Source organism: Myotis yumanensis, unplaced genomic scaffold (assembly GCF_028538775.1).
Source record: "Myotis yumanensis isolate MYYU_CA2020_CCGP unplaced genomic scaffold, mMyoYum1.0.hap1 SCAF_14, whole genome shotgun sequence".
In the NCBI taxonomy this organism is placed as follows: Eukaryota; Metazoa; Chordata; class Mammalia; order Chiroptera; family Vespertilionidae; genus Myotis; species Myotis yumanensis.
In genome coordinates this window covers 6,266,941-6,286,764 of record NW_027223765.1, presented here as the reverse complement: position 1 = coordinate 6,286,764, position 19,824 = coordinate 6,266,941, and the positions used below count along the sequence as shown (strand labels likewise).

The following is a 19,824-nucleotide window of genomic DNA, read 5'->3' as shown; positions in this document are numbered from 1 at the left end:
ACAAAAATATATAATTGAAAACATATGTTTAGCAAGAATTAAAAATAAAAGGAAGAATGCCTGTGTCCATTACCTCCTTAGACTGGATAAGTTGGCCATCCTGGCACCCTCTTCCATTTTCTAAGCACCACTTGGTGATGACAAAGCTGGCAGAACACAAAGTATTCTGTAGTGGTCTGTAGTTAGTGGTCACTTACCTCAGGGAACATTTAATAAGTCATAATTTTTAAGCATTTCCCCCCTTTATCGTTATTGGTACTTAATAGACATTTCTCATTTTGTTTCATAATTCTTTCTGGAATACCTATTAGATGAAGCTTTGATTCCCTGGATCCATCTCCTTATTTCTTTTTCATATTTTGTGTCTCTTTCTCCTTTATACTCTAGGAGTTTGTTTTTTCACTTTCAGTTATCTATTTAACTTTTTGAATTTTAAATTTATTCTCTTCAAACTTTGTGAGAGTAGTAAATTGAAACATTCTGGTTTTTTCTCTATTTTTCAGTTGTCAAAAAAAAAGTCAGTTTTTCTTTGTTGAAGGTTTTCCTAAGTGTTCGGCAAGCCTTGCTTAAGTGGGAGCTTGTTAGGCCCTTAATGATTGGCAGGGTGTAGTGGAGGGTAGCTTGGCTGAGAGCTCTGGAGGGCTTTCTGTTGGGGCAAGATTCTGCCTTGGTTCTCTCTGGACAGTATATTTAATTTCCTTAGTAGATAATTCTCAGGATTTTTGTAAATTTGAATTTATCTGTAGAGCAGTGTAGGGAATGACGTGGTATATACTGTTGCTTCGGGAGAGCTTCATTTTCACTCCTATGTACTTCCCCTCTAATTGACACCCTCCCTCAATTCCTAAAGTTGCAGTGAAGAGCAAAAGTAATTTTCATGTATTTTGCATAAATTTTAGAATGCTATAAAAATAATAGTATTGAGAAGACCCTAACATACAAATGGATATTGTAAGTTTTGAACAAGAACTTGCTTTTTTCCATAAAAACATTGTAAATCATGGTCAGGTTACTAGGTCAGCCCACATAAATATGGCTAAAATATGCTGCCTTTGCAACACTAACAAGGAAACAATACTATCAATATTTTTTCCTTGAAGCCAGATATACCAGAGGGCTTCTTAAATAGCTGCACAGCCTATACATGTGACTAGTTGGTTTCTGAGCCCTGTGGTATTGGCTAAAGGAGCAGCTCAGTATAGAACATGTTTTAAATCCCCTTTCCCAGAAATACACTGGGAGCTGCAGTAGGGACCCATTTTCCTGAGAGTTGGAAAAGTGACTAAATAGCCAGTCACAAAGATACCAGTGAAATACAGCATCAGTGGACAGAGAACCTGGGTTCTTTCCAGCATAGTATATCTGAAAGTGTAGTCCGAGGATCATTCGCTGCATCCTAGAGTGTTAATTTAAAATGCTGGTTTCTGTGTCGCACTCTAGCCCTAATGACCTACAACATTCAACACATAATCCTGCTGAGTAAGTTAGAGTTGACCCGAGGACAACATGATCTTGAACCACATACACACTTACACACTGACTTTTCAGTTGACCTGCACAGTTCAAACCTGCATTGTCCAAGATCAGATGACAAATAGGAATCTACCTATAGATGCCGACTTAAGTTATATTCAGATTTTCAACTCTGCAGGTGGTCAGTGCTTCAACCCCCTCATTTGTTCAAGGATCAACCGTATTTTATAATACAAGATTCTTACTGACTGGAATCACTGAACTTTTACTCTTTTCTGTCCTTCACTTTGCCTTGTATATAAATTGTCAGTTGTTTCTTCTGTGGACATTGAAACAATTCTGTCCACAATTCTTGTCAGCTTTAAGTGTCAAGTGATCTGTGTGGTGGTAAAAATCTAGTTCTGGAAGAGCAATTTTAGGGATAATCAATACATGCTCCTTTACCTAAGAAAATAGGACTTTAGAGGGCAGTTTCAAATTTCCTTAAACATATTAAACTCCTTTATACATTGGTACAAACCAGTTCACACTTAAATATCTTAGTCCACATCTTTACATGTTGGTAACTCCAATAATTAATATATAATGAAGATGAACTTGTTTAGGGACAGACTTTGTAATGAAGTTTTATTGGGATTATCTGGCTATGAGCCCTTACATTGCTCTTATCTGCAAATAGTTCCCTGTGTGATTCATTGTTTTCCTAAATATTATGCAATAAAGCTAAAATACAGACATAGATGCTAAGATTGTTATACATGTATATGAATGATTACATTTTTATATTGATCAAATAGCATTACAGTCAGTAGTACTTGTATTTATAATAAATCATTGCTACAAATTTAAACTTAGAAAAATTTTACTAAAAATCATGCTTTTGGTTTGAGTTGCAAACTTTTCATTTGAAAAATAACTTCTTAGTAAAAAATCCATTGCTCTGATTCAGTCAACAAAATTACTTTCTTGAAGGTATTTTAGATTGATCATATTATAACAGAAAACAATTGATCCTTCAAATGAAAATGTGATGTTTTTTAAGAATCCCATTGGACTCCTGTCCAAAGAGGGTCTATGAATTTTTCAGTGAGAGTTAAAATGGGAGAGGCCTTTTGGAACCCAAGGAGGAGTTGATTTTGAATAGTCGCCTCCTACCCTTGGCTTTCATTATTAGAGCTCTTATGCTTTCTTCGTGATCTTCAATAATTATGCTTTCTGACATCCTGAATATCTGTAGTTTGTATTTCTATAAAAGGAAGTGCTTGTTAAAGAGGAGTTTTCACTCATAGGTTCAGCAGTGATAGAGCTGTGGTTGAGGTGTCTGAGGAGACCATAAGGTCTGTGTTTCACTGTGTCACGTGGTAAAAGATGATTTGTGGCTTTTTGTGGCTCTAGTCCATGATGATTAACAAGCCATCCTAGTGACTTATAATTATTAAAATCAAATTAATTTTAAATCCTAATGACTTCCGCTTTTCTCTTCTAGGGTATCTGAAGTACACCATACAACGTTTTTGAAAATTTTGCGTGGACAATGGCTACCCAAGGTTTGTATAATGAGCCTTTAGTTACTGAATTGGGGCTCTACTTCGTTGCCATTAGCCCAGTCTGGCTCAGATCCCCCTTGCTTTCCTCTCTCCCTGCTTACTTATCAGGCTACCTTTTGCTTCATTTTCTGCTCACTCCTAATGGCTTAGTGAACTAGCAAACAAGCCACCAGCAGGAGTCTAGTCTGGATGACTGCTCTGGAGCCTGGATGCAGTACCACTCTTCACTGATTCAGTGAGTAACTGTTAGGTGGTCCCCTCAGAGTGTAGATATTTCGTCACCAAGTGAATCCTGGCTATCATTCTTTTATTCTTGGCTGTCTTTCAAATTTAACTTTATTTCTAAAAATATTTCAATGGATCATATCACAGATTTTTTTAAAACTAAACATTCCTGTGGTAGTAATGCTGATACTATTTGGTTTTTATAGCTGATCTGATGGAGTTGGACATGGCCATGGAGCCAGACAGAAAAGCGGCTGTTAGTCACTGGCAGCAGCAGTCTTACCTGGACTCTGGAATCCATTCTGGTGCCACCACCACAGCCCCTTCTCTGAGTGGTAAAGGCAATCCCGAGGAAGAAGATGTGGATACCACCCAACAAGTCCTGTACGAGTGGGAACAGGGATTTTCTCAGTCCTTCACTCAAGAACAGGTAGCAGGTAAGAGTATTACTGCGTTACTGGGAGTCACCATGCAGCTTTGAGAATTAGTTACTCTACAAGCTAAGGTGTAATGCTAGCTTAAAATGGTGTGGTAAAGAAAAGGGAGTGATTGCAATGTCACCTTCACTGTTTAGAACAGCAGATATTCAGGGGATGCTGAACTGTGGGTAGTGAGTATTGAATTTACCCTTTCCAGATATTGATGGACAGTATGCGATGACGCGAGCTCAGCGGGTACGAGCTGCTATGTTCCCTGAGACATTAGATGAGGGCATGCAGATCCCATCTACACAGTTTGATGCCGCTCATCCCACCAACGTCCAGCGTTTGGCTGAACCGTCACAGATGCTGAAACATGCTGTTGTAAATTTGATTAACTACCAAGATGATGCAGAACTTGCCACACGTGCGATCCCAGAACTGACAAAACTGCTGAACGATGAGGACCAGGTTAGCGATGACACGGCGAGCTTTTTAATCTGCTTTGAAGGAGTCGCAGAATGTCTACCTAATGTTCGTGTTTGAAGACTAATGCTGTCTCTTAATTCCTGTACGTTATAGGTGGTGGTTAATAAGGCTGCAGTTATGGTTCATCAGCTTTCTAAAAAGGAAGCTTCCAGACACGCCATCATGCGTTCTCCTCAGATGGTGTCTGCTATTGTACGTACCATGCAGAATACAAATGATGTGGAAACAGCTCGTTGTACTGCTGGGACCTTGCACAATCTTTCCCATCATCGGGAGGGCTTGCTGGCCATCTTTAAGTCTGGAGGCATTCCTGCCCTGGTGAAGATGCTAGGGTAAGAAAACGTGGTCAGAATGTTCGAAGCTTCAAGGAGAAGAATGCAATCACACCATTTCTGATGAGGCTTTTTTCTTCTCCTCAGCTCACCAGTGGATTCTGTATTGTTTTATGCCATTACAACTCTCCACAACCTTTTATTGCATCAAGAAGGAGCTAAAATGGCAGTGCGTTTAGCTGGTGGGCTGCAGAAAATGGTTGCTTTGCTCAACAAAACAAATGTTAAATTCTTGGCTATTACAACAGACTGCCTCCAGATTTTAGCTTACGGCAATCAAGAAAGCAAGGTAAAAGAATGTTCTAAGTGTCGTTGTCATGAAGCATTGGAGACCCCCAATGTCATGCCCTCTGTGGACTCTTGGGAATTCATTGTATGCCTCACCCTTAGTATAGATCCTAGAAAAGTTAAACATCTCGGTTTCTTTAAATATTTGAGTGTCTTTGTGTAAAGGACTGAGCCAGGCAATGGGGATATAGCAGGCAGGCTTCCCTTATGCAGTGGTTCTCAACCTTCCTAATGCCGCGGCCCTTTAATACAGTTCCTCGTGTTGTGGTGACCCCCAACCATAAAATTATTTTCGTTGCTACTTCATAACTGTAATTTTGCTGCTGTTACGAATCATAATGTAAATATCTGATATGCTATATGTGTTTTTCCGATGGTTGCGACCCACAGGTTGAGAACCGCTGCTAGAGCTTTCATTCTTGGGTGGGAGATAGACACTGAAATAATAGCCAAGTTACTATTTAATTCATGTGTTAGGAGAAAGTAGGGGCTATGAGAAAACATAAGTGAACCACACCCAGTTCTGAGGGTTCAGGGAGTCCTCTTGGAGGAATAATAGTTGAGTTCAGCTCTCAAGGATGAGAGAGATTGACTAAGTGAAGATCATGGACAGGAAATGGCATCTTTGAAAGTCCTACTGAAGGAGGAACATGACTAATTTTGGAAATTCAAGAAAAGCAAAAAGTGACTAAAAGCAAAGGTCTGAGGTAGAACTACTGAGATAGAGTAGGTCCCACAGAGCCTGGTAGACCATGCTAAAAGAACAGTGTGAGGCAGTCAAGTAAGTTTCAGCAGAGGCATGAAGTGATAAGATTTGTTTTTAGAAAATTGGGGTAGAGTTGGGAGGTTGGAGTATGTAGGGAAGTAAAGGGCAATAATGGATGCTTATGGTATATCATCTCTTTGTAAGGTAGATATGATTAGGAAAAGCAATGAACCAAATCATTAGGAGTTTAAGTGCCTACTCTGGTATAAATTTTCAACAAATGAGCTTTGATGTAATTTTCATAACTGGGCATTACTGTTGCATACCAACATTGTTTCTTTTTTTCTCTTTTCTTTTTCCTTTTGCTATGATTTGTGGGAAGAAGAAAATCGGGCCAGAGTTGCTATATTCTTGGGAGGACTAGGATGCCTGAATTTGAGTGGAATGCTATAGAAGGAGGGGTAAATAGGACCTCAATATGAGAGTATGGGTTATGTGGTCCAGGAATACATAGGAGTCAATGGCAAGCTGGCTGAAATTTTTGTATAGTAAGGTATGTTGGTAATATAATATGGCAGATTCCACAACTAACTATATATATATATATATATGTCCTTCTAGCTGATCATCCTGGCTAGTGGTGGACCTCAAGCTTTAGTAAATATAATGAGGACCTACACTTACGAGAAACTACTGTGGACCACAAGCAGAGTACTGAAGGTGCTGTCTGTCTGCTCTAGTAATAAACCAGCTATTGTAGAAGCTGGTAAGTATTCTTGTCTATTCTAAGTTCTCATGTGCATAGCATCTGCAGTTCTAATTAGATTACCTTTCTTAGGAAAAGGTAATAGAACTTAACCTTAATGGGCTGCAAGTAGATGGTCCTTATTCAGTTTGTAGCCAAGATCACATTCAGGCAAAGTTTGTGTTCTGCTACACACCTGCATTGGTGCTCTTTAAGCCTAGTTTAGGCAGAGTTCTTACTAATCATAGAAAATGACAGTGAATACTTGGCTTGATAAAAGTTGTTTTTAATTTTGGTTTTGGGCAAATCTGCATTGCTAGTAGACCTGTGAATATATAGGAGAAATTATGTTACAACATGTTCTATTCGATTATAGTTGTATGCAGCAAAGTGGTTTTCTTGATTTGCTAGTGGATGCTCATGAGCAGTGTTTTGCACTGGTATTCTATAGACAGTGAGCAAATGTTCTCATATGAAAAACAGTTTTTTTCTTTTCCCTTTAAGTATTTTCAGTGGAGCAGCTTGTATGTGTGCATGTTGGTGGCAGAGGAAGGGAGTAGGTAGTCTACACTAGGGCCTCTTGCTTTTCTCTATAAAGAAACAGTTACTCTTCAACTACCTAGCATCCTTTTTCCTTCCCATAACCCAGCTAACTACATGTATCTGGATTCAGACCAAGCTTCAAATTAAAACTGTAAGAGGAAAGATGTAAGGGCATTTAATAGAAAAAATTGGAAGTGCAGGGTTGGAAACACCCATTTTCTCACTTGTTGAGATTTTACTTGAGAATCTATGGGAGAGAAAGGTTTTATGATTGTTCAGGATAGCTGCTGGCAGTGCAACAATTGGCCTGGAGATGGACAAGTGTGGCTGGGTTCATAGAACAAGGATGTAAATTCTGCTGGCTATTCCAGAAATACTTGGAAAAATACAGAGTTTTAGACTTAATTTAACCAGAATTCCTGTGGTATTGAATCTGGAAATGTATGTGACTGGAGGCCTAGGAATATTCATTTTAAGAAGTTCCCCCAGTTATTCTGATGTTCTAGTTTATTCTAAAAATATTCAGTAGTACCTGTGTTTCAAGCACTATAATAAACACATGGTTTCCATTGGCTAACAAAACATACAAGTCTCTGTTTATTCTTACTGTCTAGTGAGGTTGATAGAAATACGCAATGATTACAAATTAGAATGTGTGTTATGAGAAACAAGCAGCAAATAGGAATACAGAATTAATGGGGTGGGGATTAAGAGAAAAGATTGCTGCATCCAGCTACTGAAGAGTCTGTATAATGAAAACTTAGTAACTGGGATGAATTGCTAGGTTACTGAGGTTGATGAGCGAGGCTGGGTCATACCGGGAAGAACTTTCTTAGCCCCTATAAGATGTTTATTCATGCTTTATTTCAGCTTTGAAACTATAGGTGTAGAATGTTGAGGCCAGTTTGGAATGCTAGGTGGGATTCAGATTCCAAAGGGTTCCTTAACGTTATGCTGAAGAATTTGGCTATTATCTTATAGATAAGCTATTGATGGTTGTTGAGCAGTGGCATAGCATCACAATGGGGTGTTTGAAATATTAACACTCTGGTGTCGGGTGAATTTCCCGCCAAAATATAAGCTGGCGCGGGCAATTATTTAGGTTTCCCGCGCAAAATCAGAGTTTAAAATGCCTATATCTTTTGAAGTATGGGTTCGATTGAAATGGGTATGAAACGGTTCGCATACGCAGGTAGGTATCTTTGAAACAAATATTTGGTAATACGCAGTTACAATCGGCCCGAATTTACACGTTTCCCGCACTCCACCGCAAATCTATATGAACCGAGTTAAGACGGCTTCCGCCGAGTACGCGCAATTCACGCGAGCCGACTTAACTCGTTTCCCGCAACCCAAGTGTTAATACTACATTGTATGACAGTTTGGATGACAGTAGGCAAGCAGACCAGTCCTCTGAGATGTATTACAGGCTTCTTACAGGCTTCTAGGAATGAAGTAGTTTGGTATAAAGGACAACAAAAGATGAATGTTTGAAACTTATGAAAGAATACATGCAATGTGACAATGTAGGGGCTAAAAGTGTAACCAGAAGTGGTATGTGGTGGGGAGATCATGAATACCATGACAATAAATGGAACTACCAGAATAGATTGTTTAATTTGAGGAACAAAACCATTAAAGAAGGTGACATACTCAGTGACTCAGATGTCAGTAGATAGCTGGAAATGTGTGGTACTAGAATACGGGGAGACTGGGCTACAGATTGGGGAGTTGCCTTATTAGTTACGGGGGGGAAAGGCCTCAGTGAGGAGGGAGCTACCTCAGAGTCATCTGCATGGGACTTTAACCCTAGACCTGCTGAATCAGAATGTGTGTGTAAAGTCTGGTGGGCATCGAGTTAAGATCCACTTTCAGAGTTAAGCGTTATAAAGAAGGAGGGAATGAAGTCTCGGAGGGAAAGAAGGTAGAAGGGAATCTAGTCACTTAACAAATACTGAGGGTCAGCCTTGCTCAGGTCACTACTTGTAGCTGGAGCTACGAGGAAGGAACCAGGTAGGGATGACCTTTGTCTTGTTGGGGAGGTAAACTCAGAGTTGGGATAAATACTATGAAGGAAAAGTACAAGGTGCCATGAGAATTATGGCAAGTAGGTCTAACCTAATTTGAGGAAATAAAACATACCTGAAAAATTAACAAGGAAACAAGAGAAAGTATCTCACCACATTCAGAAGTGATTTTAGTAGGAGGGAGATGAAGTTAAGCCAGCATGTGGGGAATTGAGCTTCCATTAGACACCTGCCAGTGTAAATGTTCTTCGTTAGGGTCCTAGGTGAGGGAAGGTTGTGAACCTTGAGAGTCAATGCCTTTATGCCGTCCCCAGTGAAAGTGTTCAATGCATTCTTTCTGATTCTTCTTACCTAGGCATTTACATGCTCAGATGTCACCTTCATCTCGAGGTTACCTAATTATCCTAAATGAAATTGTAATCCCTTACCTTGTTTTTTCCTATAGCACTTAATATCATCTGTCACACACATTACATAGTTTAGTTTATTAATTGTATATTTGTTTATTGTTTGCCTCCAACTAGACCACAAGCTCTATGAGATGAACTGGCAACTGGACAGTATCCTAGAAAATAAAAGGAAATAAAGGGTTTAGATGGAAGAGGGAATACACTTTGGCAATAAAGAGGAACACCCTCCAAGACTAGAGAAGACACGTAGTACTGATAGAATTGTTAGCTGATGGCATTGCCTTAGATCTTTTTTCATCTTCTAGGTGGAATGCAAGCTTTAGGACTTCATCTGACAGATCCAAGTCAGCGTCTTGTTCAGAACTGTCTTTGGACTCTTAGGAATCTTTCAGATGCTGCAACTAAACAGGTAAATTCTGGGTAAGCTGGTGCCTTAGTGACAGAGTCAAGATGAGTGTGTACTGAGCATCTGTTTCTGTTTCCATAGGAAGGGATGGAAGGTCTTCTTGGGACTCTTGTTCAGCTGCTGGGCTCAGATGATATAAATGTGGTCACCTGTGCAGCGGGAATTCTTTCTAATCTCACTTGCAATAATTATAAGAACAAGATGATGGTGTGCCAAGTGGGTGGTATTGAGGCTCTTGTGCGTACTGTCCTTCGTGCTGGTGACAGGGAGGACATCACTGAGCCTGCCATCTGTGCTCTTCGTCATCTGACCAGCCGACACCAGGAAGCAGAGATGGCCCAGAATGCTGTTCGCCTTCACTATGGACTACCAGTTGTGGTGAAACTCCTACACCCACCATCCCATTGGCCTCTGATAAAGGTAATTTGCCAAAGTAGGTCACAGAATTAAAAATGAGCCACCTCTAGCTATTGGATGGTTGCTCAGCATGAGGGGTTGATGCATAGGAAGTATGGCGGGGATGGGGTTCTGAAGTGTTGGTGTAATCAGTGCTACTTTTAAGTGATATCAGTAATTTTAGTGTGGTGGGAATTTTAGGCTAGAAAATGGTTTTGTTGAGTTGTATGCCAGTTCTTTGTTGTTCTTTCTTATCTACAGGCTACTGTTGGATTGATTCGAAATCTTGCCCTTTGTCCAGCAAATCATGCACCTCTGCGTGAGCAGGGCGCCATTCCACGGCTAGTTCAGCTGCTGGTGCGTGCACATCAGGATACCCAGCGTCGTACATCTATGGGCGGAACACAGCAGCAGTTCGTGGTGGGTAAATCTTAATAGTGACACCGGACATAAATCCATCATTTGCTTCCTCCATTCTTTCCTGCCTGAAGGGCTGTTTGCTAATGGCCTGAAAAAACTGACATGTTTCTGTGGCTGCTGAGAAGATAAGTGGCCCCTAGTGATGTTTCCTATGACATCTCCTTTGCATCTTTGCATTATTAGGCTTACAGAGGGAGAGTGAGTGTAGGTACTTCATGCAGTGTTTTCTCATTTCATCCATACAAAGGCTTACTTCTTAGGAAGTAACAGCCATAATTTGAATTTAAGTCTGTCTGATTTCAGAGCCTCTTCTTCTCCATTACAACATGAGTGTTACCTTACAAATATTTAACACACCATTTACTGTCTTTTCCAAGGGTGGTTTAAACTATTTCCACAGACGTAAGATTGCCAACAGATTTTAAGAATAATAGCATTTCTGGAATCTTTACCCTTAAAGCAGCGGTTCTCAACCTGTGGGTGACGACCCCTTTGGCGGTTGAACGACCCTTTCACAGGGGTCACCTAAGACCATCCTGCATATCAGATATTTACATTACGATTCTTAGCAACATTACAGTTATGAAGTAGCAACGAAAATAATTTTATGGTTGGGTCACAACATGAGCAACTGTATTTAAAGGGCCAGAAGGTTGAGAACCACTGCCTTATAACTTTTGATGCCAAGTTTGCAGTCTTAAAACTAACTTCATTACAAGTAAAAGACATTTGTGAACCCTCTGAATTTAAGACTCAGACCTTCAGAGAGTTCTCTTCTTTAATTCAGTTACTTTAGGAAATAAGGATGGACCTTCCCCTAACAGATTTTGAGAACCCCTTCTTGCTAGTTGCTTTGTGTGTGCACTCACTCGGGGGCTTTGGCTTTCTCCATTCTTTTGGTATTGGCCTGTGTCTGTGAAGTGGCTTATTAAAGTGCAAAGGTACCTTTTATTTTCAATCTCTTTAGGAAAAAAGGTTTTGTTCTAAAAAATCAGTTGTGCGTGGCTAGTGTGGCTCACTGGTTGAGACTGGACCCATGAACCAGGAGGTCATGGTAAAAATATATTATTTTAAAATACAGTTTCTAAAAGTAGCAGAATTATAACCTTTTTTATTTTTTTTTTTAAATATATTTTTATTGATTTCAGAGAGGAAGGGAGAGAGAGAAACATCAGTGATGAGAGAGAATCATTGATTGGCTGCCTTCTGCACGCCCCCTATTGGGGATCGAGCCCACAACCTGGATGTGTCCTTGGCCCAAATTGAACCAGGGACCCTTCGGTCCGCAGGCCGATGCTCTATCCACTGAGCCAGACAGGCTAGGGCATTATAACCTTTTTTAAAATTCAGAAACAGGGAAAGCACATAGCACTTATTTTGCAAAAGCTAACGTTCTTCTCTCATACAGGCCTTCAGTTGAATAGTCTGGGGAGGTGAGGCGTGGATTTTCTGCTGGCAGCTCAGTAGAATTTTAGTAGTTGGTGATAAAACTTTGCTAAGTTTTCACCAAATATACATAGGTGTATAAAAATGGAGCATGTGAAAGAAAACATTGACATAGTCTGAGCATTGCTTTCTCGCCTTTCAGTTTCCCTTTTACCTAGAGTGGTGGGTGCCCTCACTGCAAGAAAGTTCTCTGTGGGATTCAGAGGCGTATGGAAGCACTGTGTGGGGAAGGGCTGCTGCGTGGACTTAATGCTACCATGAGGCCCCTTTCAGTGACACTCAACTTAATGGAATCCTCCTTTATTCCTGAACTGCAAATTCCTGAAAGCTTTGGGTGTATGGTGTGACTAGTCTAGTAATTGCTACTCAGAACAGAAAATCTTAGTTTAAAACTTTAGGAAGGAGAATGCCCTATTTATTAACCATGTTTCTTTTGGTAGGAGGGCGTCCGCATGGAAGAAATAGTTGAAGGTTGTACCGGAGCCCTTCACATCCTAGCTCGGGATGTTCACAACCGAATCGTAATCAGAGGACTGAATACCATTCCACTGTTTGTGCAGGTATGTTGGTTTTAAGTGAGGTGGTGTAGATTTTGGTTGTCATGATATTTCAGGATTTTAACAATAAGCAATTTTTCAGGAAATTAGAGACCAAAATAAGAGTACAGACATTTCATTTTTGTTTATCACCATTCATAAAACAACAATACTCTGCCCATGTCCCCCTGCCAAAGCATGAAAAGTAGAACCTCAACGTGTGAGGTCCTTTATGTGGAATACATTTAATTTTATGAAAATTCCCTTCATTAAACACTTTGGAAAATAATTTAGAGAATACGGTCAAGTGCTACATAATGATATCTCTGTCATCAGTGGTGGTACCATAAGATTATAATGAACTGAAAAATTCCTGTCACCCCATGATATCGTACTGTTACAGCACAACATGTTACTCACGTGTTTGTGGTGATGCTGGTGTAAGCAAATCTATATATACCATTGTGTTACAAGTCCCCATAGTATTCAGTAGAGGAACGTGCTGTATAGGCACGTGGCCTTTCAGTAGAGGAACGTGCTGTATAGGCATGTGGCCTTTCAGTAGAGGAACGTGCTGTATAGGCATGTGGCCTAGGGGTGCAGTGGGCTGACCATCCAGGTTAGGGATGTGCTCTGATGTTCACATGCACTGCTCAGACTTACCCCTTCACTAAGCAGGGTATGATGATGCTTTAATACAAGTAGTGCAAACGCCATTTATACTCACTTGGGATCGTTTGTACCACAATGTGGGGTGCTTGCTGTGCTTTAATTTAATTAGGCTTTCATGTGTGTTTTCTCCTTAGCTGCTTTATTCTCCCATTGAAAATATCCAGAGAGTAGCAGCAGGGGTCCTCTGTGAACTCGCTCAGGACAAGGAGGCTGCAGAAGCTATTGAAGCCGAGGGAGCCACGGCTCCCCTGACGGAACTGCTGCACTCGAGGAATGAAGGTGTGGGTAAGTAGAAGAGGAGCCAGGACCTCCAGCTGGTGCGTACAGTGATGCCTCCATTTTTCCTAAGAGCCTTTGTTTCTGTCCTCTCCTAGCAACATATGCAGCTGCTGTTTTGTTCCGAATGTCTGAGGACAAGCCACAGGACTATAAGAAGCGGCTTTCAGTGGAGCTGACCAGTTCTCTCTTCAGAACAGAGCCAATGGCTTGGAATGAGGTAGGCAGTGCGAGTGCGTGTATTTGGTAGTTGGCCAGAGCAGTTCATGTTTTCCCTCAGAACACTAAGTATATGTGCATTGTTGCCGACTGTCCTTAGCTTGAATAGTCGTTCATCATGCTATGTGGGCAACGACTGAAGGAGAACTACAGCTTTCAAAAGCCTGCTCAGAACGAACTAACTGCTGACTTAACCTTAGAATTCACAGGGAGGGAGATGAAAATTCTCAGAGTAAAGAGGCAATCATTAAACACTGTGAGTTGGGGGTCATTTTGTCACTACATTTCTGGCTGAATTTCTATGAATTTTAGTGTATGTCCTCCACAGTTATTCATTGAAAATTAGGACTGTCAATTATGGTACATAGTAATATACAGTTGAAGGGAAAGAGATCCTACATATTATTGGTTAAAAAGAAATGCCAAACAGTGAGTGATGTGTTACTAGGTTTTTAACAGGCAGCCTTGACATGTTCCAACTTGAGCTCTGAACTTCTCCACCCACCTCCTCCCCAAACCTGTTCTGTCCTTATTTTCTCCATCTCAGTTCATTGCAGCTTCCGCACAGGCTCAAGTCCTCTCATGTCATATGTCCTGTTGGGGGGAGACACTTTGCCTGTTTTGTTTTCTGTTGTATCTCTAGCACCTAGAACAGTGCCTGGCACATAGTAAGCACTTAATGTATATTTGCTAAAAGGATAACTTCGTGGATTTTTAAAATAATGTGTGCAATGGGAAAACATGTTTCTCTTGAGTATCAGTGGTTGGTCTTCGTGGAGTGGAGTTTGACGTATCTATTACATACTTCTGTATTTTGAAGTAATTCTGTATTTTCTAAGTATTTCGGTAATGTTTAAGAGCATACTTTAAGTTGAGAATCTTCATTTTGCTTCCTTGTTTTGTACCTATTTATCTAGACTGCTGATCTTGGACTTGATATTGGTGCCCAGGGAGAGCCCCTTGGATATCGCCAGGATGGTACGTGTCTCATGTTTCTCGATTAACTCTAGATCAGGCTTTATCAAAAGAGCTAGTTTGCTTACCTGGGAAGCCAATGTTGGCAGGAAAGCAAGCAGTGGCAGCAATTAAAGTCAGTTCTTCAACAGTATCACGCCACCAACACTTGTCTCTCCTGCCGGGTTTCTGCTTATTCTTTTGTGTGTGTGTGTCGTCAGAGAAGCTCTGTTACTGGGGTCTACAACCCACCCAGGAAGTGAGAGCGTGGGAAACTTGTGTCCCCAAGCTCAGGTCTGGGTGGGGTATTTACCTAGTGGTATGATCAAGTTTTTCTGAAAAGCTAATTCAACTCTTGGTAATGGAGATGGAGCATGGGGTAGACTACCAACAGCTATAACTATTCATCTTAAATTTGTTTTTCATAAACAACTAAAGCCCATAGCTTCTTTCCTTGACAGACATATAACCTTTAAGATAACACATGTAGAAGTTCCATTGGAAACGATGTCTTGCATTTTCTCAGTACCTTTGTGGGCATCCCCTGGACTTCTCAGCAGCTAGATCTGCCAGGCTTCCTTGTTGCCTCACCTCCTGCCCATGGCTTCTTGGTGCCTGGGTGGTCGTGTGCAGTGGGAGCTGCTCTTCTTCCTGAGGAACTTGTCTCTGGCTGGGGAAATGCAAAACGTTGAGGGTGAACTGAAGGCGGGACTAGCACTGCGTGGGTGGCCTGGCCTTGGGTGATTACTTGGCTGAAGAAAGCTAGAAGATGGAAGGGGCTAGAGGAGTGCTTTCCAACAAGTACATAGTCCTCCGACGTCCCTAACCTCAGTGGTAACCTCTTTCTCCTCTCACTCCCTTGCCCGTTTTGTTGCCACCCGGACTCCTGTAGATCCCAGCTATCGTTCTTTTCACTCTGGTGGATACGGCCAGGATGCCTTGGGAATGGACCCAATGATGGAGCATGAGATGGGTGGCCACCACCCTGGTGCTGACTATCCAGTTGATGGGCTGCCAGATCTGGGGCACGCCCAGGACCTCATGGATGGGCTGCCTCCAGGTGACAGCAATCAGCTGGCCTGGTTTGATACTGACCTGTAAATCGTCCTTTAGGTAAGAAGTTAAAAAAGCCAGTTTGGGTAAAATACTTTTACTCTGCCTACAGAACTTCAGAAAGACTTGGTTGGTAGGGTGGGAGTGGTCTAGACCGATTTGTAAATCTGCCACAAAAAAACACACAAAACAGCTACATACATACTTTGAAAGGAGATGTCTTGGAGCATTTGAATGTTCTCAGATTTCTGGTTGTTAACGTGGTCATGTGTGGAAGTCATTAACTTTAATGTTTTTTGCCACAGCTTTTGCAACTTAATACTCAAACGAGTAACATTTGCTGTTTTAAACATTAATAGCAGCCTTTCTCTCTTTATACAGCGGTATTGTCTGAACTTGCATTGTGATTGGCCTGTAGAGTTGCTGAGAGGGCTCGAGGGGTGGGCTGGTATCTCAGAAAGTGCCTGACACACTAACCAAGCTGAGTTTCCTATGGGAACAATTGAAGTAAACTTTTTGTTCTGGTCCTTTTTGGTCGAGGAGTAACAATACAAATGGATTTTGGGAGTGACTCAAGAAGTGAAGAATGCACAAGAATGGATCACAGGATGGAATTTATCAAACTCTAGCCTTGCTTGTTAAAATTTTTTTTAATATCTGTAATGGTACTGACTTTGCTTGCTTTGAAGTAGCTCTTTAATTTTTTTTGCAGTAACTGTTAGTTTTTTAAGTCTTGTAGTCTTAAGTTATAGTGAATACTGCTACAGCAATTTCTAATTTTTAAGAATTGAGTAATGGTGTAGAACACTAATTCATAATCACTCTAATTGTAATCTGAATAAAGTGTAACATTGTGTAGCCTTTTTGTATAAAATAGACAAATAGAAATGGTCCAATTAGTTTCCTTTTTAATATGCTTAAAATAAGCAGGTGGATCTATTTCATGTTTTTGATCGAAAACTTTATTTGGGATATGTATGGGTAGGGTAAATCAGTAAGAGGTGTTATTTGGAACCTTGTTTTGGACAGTTTACCAGTTGCCTTTTATCCCAAAGTTGTTGTAACCTGCTGTGATTCAATGCTTCAAGAGAAAATGCAGTTATAAAAATGGTTCAGAATTAAACTTTTAATTCATTCGATTGTGTCACCTTTTTTCCTTGTTAGCAAATGGTGTTGTGAGGGTAACAAGTATATTCGCGTACATAGTGAACTCAGTGGTCAAGGTAGAGCCTTTACCTTAGATGGGAACGTTGGCCAAGTTTCTCCAGCAGTGGCACCAACAATGGTTTCAGCTGTAAACACGGATTCTGACCTTGAGTGAGAGGCGAGATTCCACCTTCTCCAACTGAAGGACTCTGGGCTTAGACCCTGTGGCCAAGACTTCACCTGGCTTCTGTGTAATCTTACCCAAGTGACCAAAAGGCATCTATCTAGTCCTTGGGCTACATAGAGCAAAACTGAAGCCAATGGGAATTCCCCACCCCACAGTTACTGTCTTAAGAATGAAAAATTAACTACCTGGGCTTTAGACCCCAAGCACCTTCACATACGTGTGACTCATTTGGAGAGGGGAATTCCTTCAACTCCACTTTGAACTGATAATTAAGTTGGTTTGAGTGTAGATGTTTATCTGAACATAGACCCAGAATGGGCCTTTCCAGCTGCCTGCCAGGTGAGCCCGTCATCCTGGCGGTAGGTCCCCCAGCTTTCCTCCCTTAGGGCAGAGTCAGTAGACCTGTTAAGACTTGTGATTTGGTCTTTTAAAAAGAGTGGTTTGTGCTTAGGGAGGGCTGTTTCTGATTTTCTGTGGGTGGCCATTTGGATAAAATTGAAGTTAATGCAGAAAAACCACGACCAACAAACTATCAATTTTAAATAAAAACAATATCGGTGTTTTTCTTTTGCCTCAAGCTCCAATATGACTGGTAGGGCACTGTGTGATCACGTGCCCAATAATCGCTTCCTTCATACATGAGAGTGGCCATCCTGCAGTTAAAAACGATACCTTTACACAATAGTTTGACGATATCTCATAATATTAAACAAAAGAAAGTCATAAATGCATACTGAGGGGCTACACTGATCCAAAAAAGGGCAGTCTATTTTAAGGAACTCATCCATGGATGGGAAAACTGAAAAGCAAGGAGTTCTTAGATTCTTACACAAATCAGGCTAGTGGTTACCTGGGGATGGAGGTCACAGGACATTCGATCCCACTGCACTGAGCGGAAGAGTGACGCTTCATGTTGGAGTAGATGCTTTAGACACGAGACCTTGATCTGGTTATTTGAATCCTTGACAGTGAGAGATCTTGAGGTGAATAAGCTTTTTAATTCTTGTTTTGGTTACTGTAATAAAAACAAGATCTGACTTGTGTTGTTTGGTTTAATTAGCAAAGCTGAGTAGATGGCTGTGGTGGTTTTGTTCCAGCAGGTGAGAATCGCACTGCTTTCCTTGACTTGAGTGGATCAGCCCCCCAAGGCAGTTACAGAATGGAGGGGTGAGGGTGGGGCAGGGCAGAAAAGGTTGCGTCTCCTTTTCTCCTCGCTCCTGTGTGCCCACTCAGCAGGTGAGAGGGGGTGACGGGCCTCCCTGACGCCTCCCAGAGGCAGCAGTGGGCTGTAAGCCAGTCTCCCTCCAGGCCCCGCAGCACTCCACTCCCTCGTTCTAGGCCGAGGCTTCTTGCTTTTGTTCCCACACTTCTCTTCAGCTCCACCGAAGCTGGAGCCTAATGGGGCCTCCTAACCTTTGTCCAGTCTGTTTCCATCCCACTCCAGACAGCCCTCCATGGCCAAGCCCCTTTCTTTGGGCATTGGTAGCTCCTCCCCCACCCTCCTTCCCAAGGCTCCTACCTCAGTCGCTGCAGAGATCCGAGTGCAGAGATTTATTTCTGCGTCCTGTGTGTGTTGCCAGGGGAGGGAGGGAGACGGGCGTCTTGCTTCAAGTGGAGGCAGGGAGACCTTTCCTCTCCTCACCTTGGACAAGAGCCTGAGCTACACTACAGTCACAGAGCTGACCTGGAACCTCGTCAGGTAACAGAAAACCTCATGTAATAAGGAATGCCAGGAGCTGGACGCATCCAAAGAACCACCAGGCAGTCAATTCTGTCGCTGCACCCAGCAGACCTACCTCAGCTGCCCCCGTGACTCTCTCTTCCTCTCTGACCACCTGGAACCAGTCACCCAACGGTTCTTCACAGGCACCGTCCTCGGACATTCCTCTCAGGCAAGAGTTGGGCAAGGTCATGCCGCGTTAGGGTGTAAGTCGAGGGGAAGGCGGAGGTCCTGTGCAGCCACTCCCCGCCCGAGTGCTCTCGGCTGCCGACTTCAGTGACACCAGTCGTCCCAGTAGTGTGTCAGTTGACGAGCAAATAGCTGAGGCTTGGAGGTGGTGGGAAGGGGAAGCCAGCAGGTACCTGGGTCTGGACCCCTTACCACTGTCAGAGTCCTGTGAGCTCCAGTCGGGCTGGGGCCAGCTCCTTTCTCAGCACTGCAGCCATCCTGGGAAGCCAAGACGAGGGCATGGGCCTCTCGCCTGGAGAAGGCAGGGAAGGGTCTCTGCCGCCTCCCAGCCAGCCTGCTCTCGCCCTACCTCGATTGCATTATACTGTGGCTGCTGCTTCTCGTTTGACACTGTGAGAAGAACAAAAAGGATCCCCTAGGTCAGAAGGACAGAGCCTCACACAGGGTACAAGGCTTGGCATGGGCCAGCTTCAGTGCCCGGCACCCTGGGCTGGGCACCTTGGAGGGCAGTAGCCCTGCCGGGACCGTCAGCTCGTCCTGCTGACTGAGATGCCCTTTTCTCAAACACGCCGTGCTGTGGGCTCGGCCAGGCATGGTCAACTCAACAAGGTTTGGGAACGTTAAATCCTACCTAGTTTACTTTAAACAGCAAAGACTCCTCCCTGCTTGATGGAAAGGGGGAAGTCGCTTTTCCATTCTCTGAAATGCCTTCTCTGAGGACTCTAGACCCAGAACTCAAGTGGTTCCCCAGGGAGAACAGGTTGTCTGGGAAAACAGATTTGTGCCTGCTCCCTGGGCCCCGGAGGCAAAGCAGCTGGAGCCAAAGGCCAGGCCTCTGGCTGCTCCTTATGTTAACTCCCCACCCCACCCCACCCAGGAGCACAGGCCATTCCAGCCAGGCCAGACCCCTCGGGATGCAGCCTCCTCACCATGGGCAGTAAGTAGGCTGTGAGCAATCAAACGAAACTGCCTCCTGCTGGGGGGGGGGGGGGGGAGACAG

The 19,824-nt window shown here is 42.5% G+C and overlaps 1 protein-coding gene across 4 annotated transcripts in view; it reads left to right on the top strand.

The window, feature by feature from the left end:
• Window positions 1–16,721, top strand: part of CTNNB1 (catenin beta 1) — a 38,752-nt gene extending 22,031 nt beyond the window's left edge. For 2 of the 4 annotated variants that reach the window (XM_070391536.1, XM_070391537.1), the window contains exons 2-15: window positions 2,960–3,020; window positions 3,452–3,682; window positions 3,882–4,135; window positions 4,247–4,485; window positions 4,573–4,774; window positions 6,101–6,245; window positions 9,510–9,613; window positions 9,692–10,030; window positions 10,268–10,426; window positions 12,313–12,432; window positions 13,215–13,365; window positions 13,455–13,576; window positions 14,493–14,553; window positions 15,422–16,721. In XM_070391536.1, coding sequence (XP_070247637.1) covers window positions 3,008–3,020; window positions 3,452–3,682; window positions 3,882–4,135; window positions 4,247–4,485; window positions 4,573–4,774; window positions 6,101–6,245; window positions 9,510–9,613; window positions 9,692–10,030; window positions 10,268–10,426; window positions 12,313–12,432; window positions 13,215–13,365; window positions 13,455–13,576; window positions 14,493–14,553; window positions 15,422–15,630 — 2,349 coding nt within the window. In that variant the 5' untranslated portion in view covers window positions 2,960–3,007 and the 3' untranslated portion in view covers window positions 15,631–16,721. The remainder of the gene's footprint in view (window positions 1–2,959; window positions 3,021–3,451; window positions 3,683–3,881; window positions 4,136–4,246; window positions 4,486–4,572; window positions 4,775–6,100; window positions 6,246–9,509; window positions 9,614–9,691; window positions 10,031–10,267; window positions 10,427–12,312; window positions 12,433–13,214; window positions 13,366–13,454; window positions 13,577–14,492; window positions 14,554–15,421) is intronic. The other 2 variants (XM_070391539.1, XM_070391538.1) reach the window with 2 other exon arrangements.
• The last annotated feature ends 3,103 nt before the right edge of the window (window positions 16,722–19,824 follow it).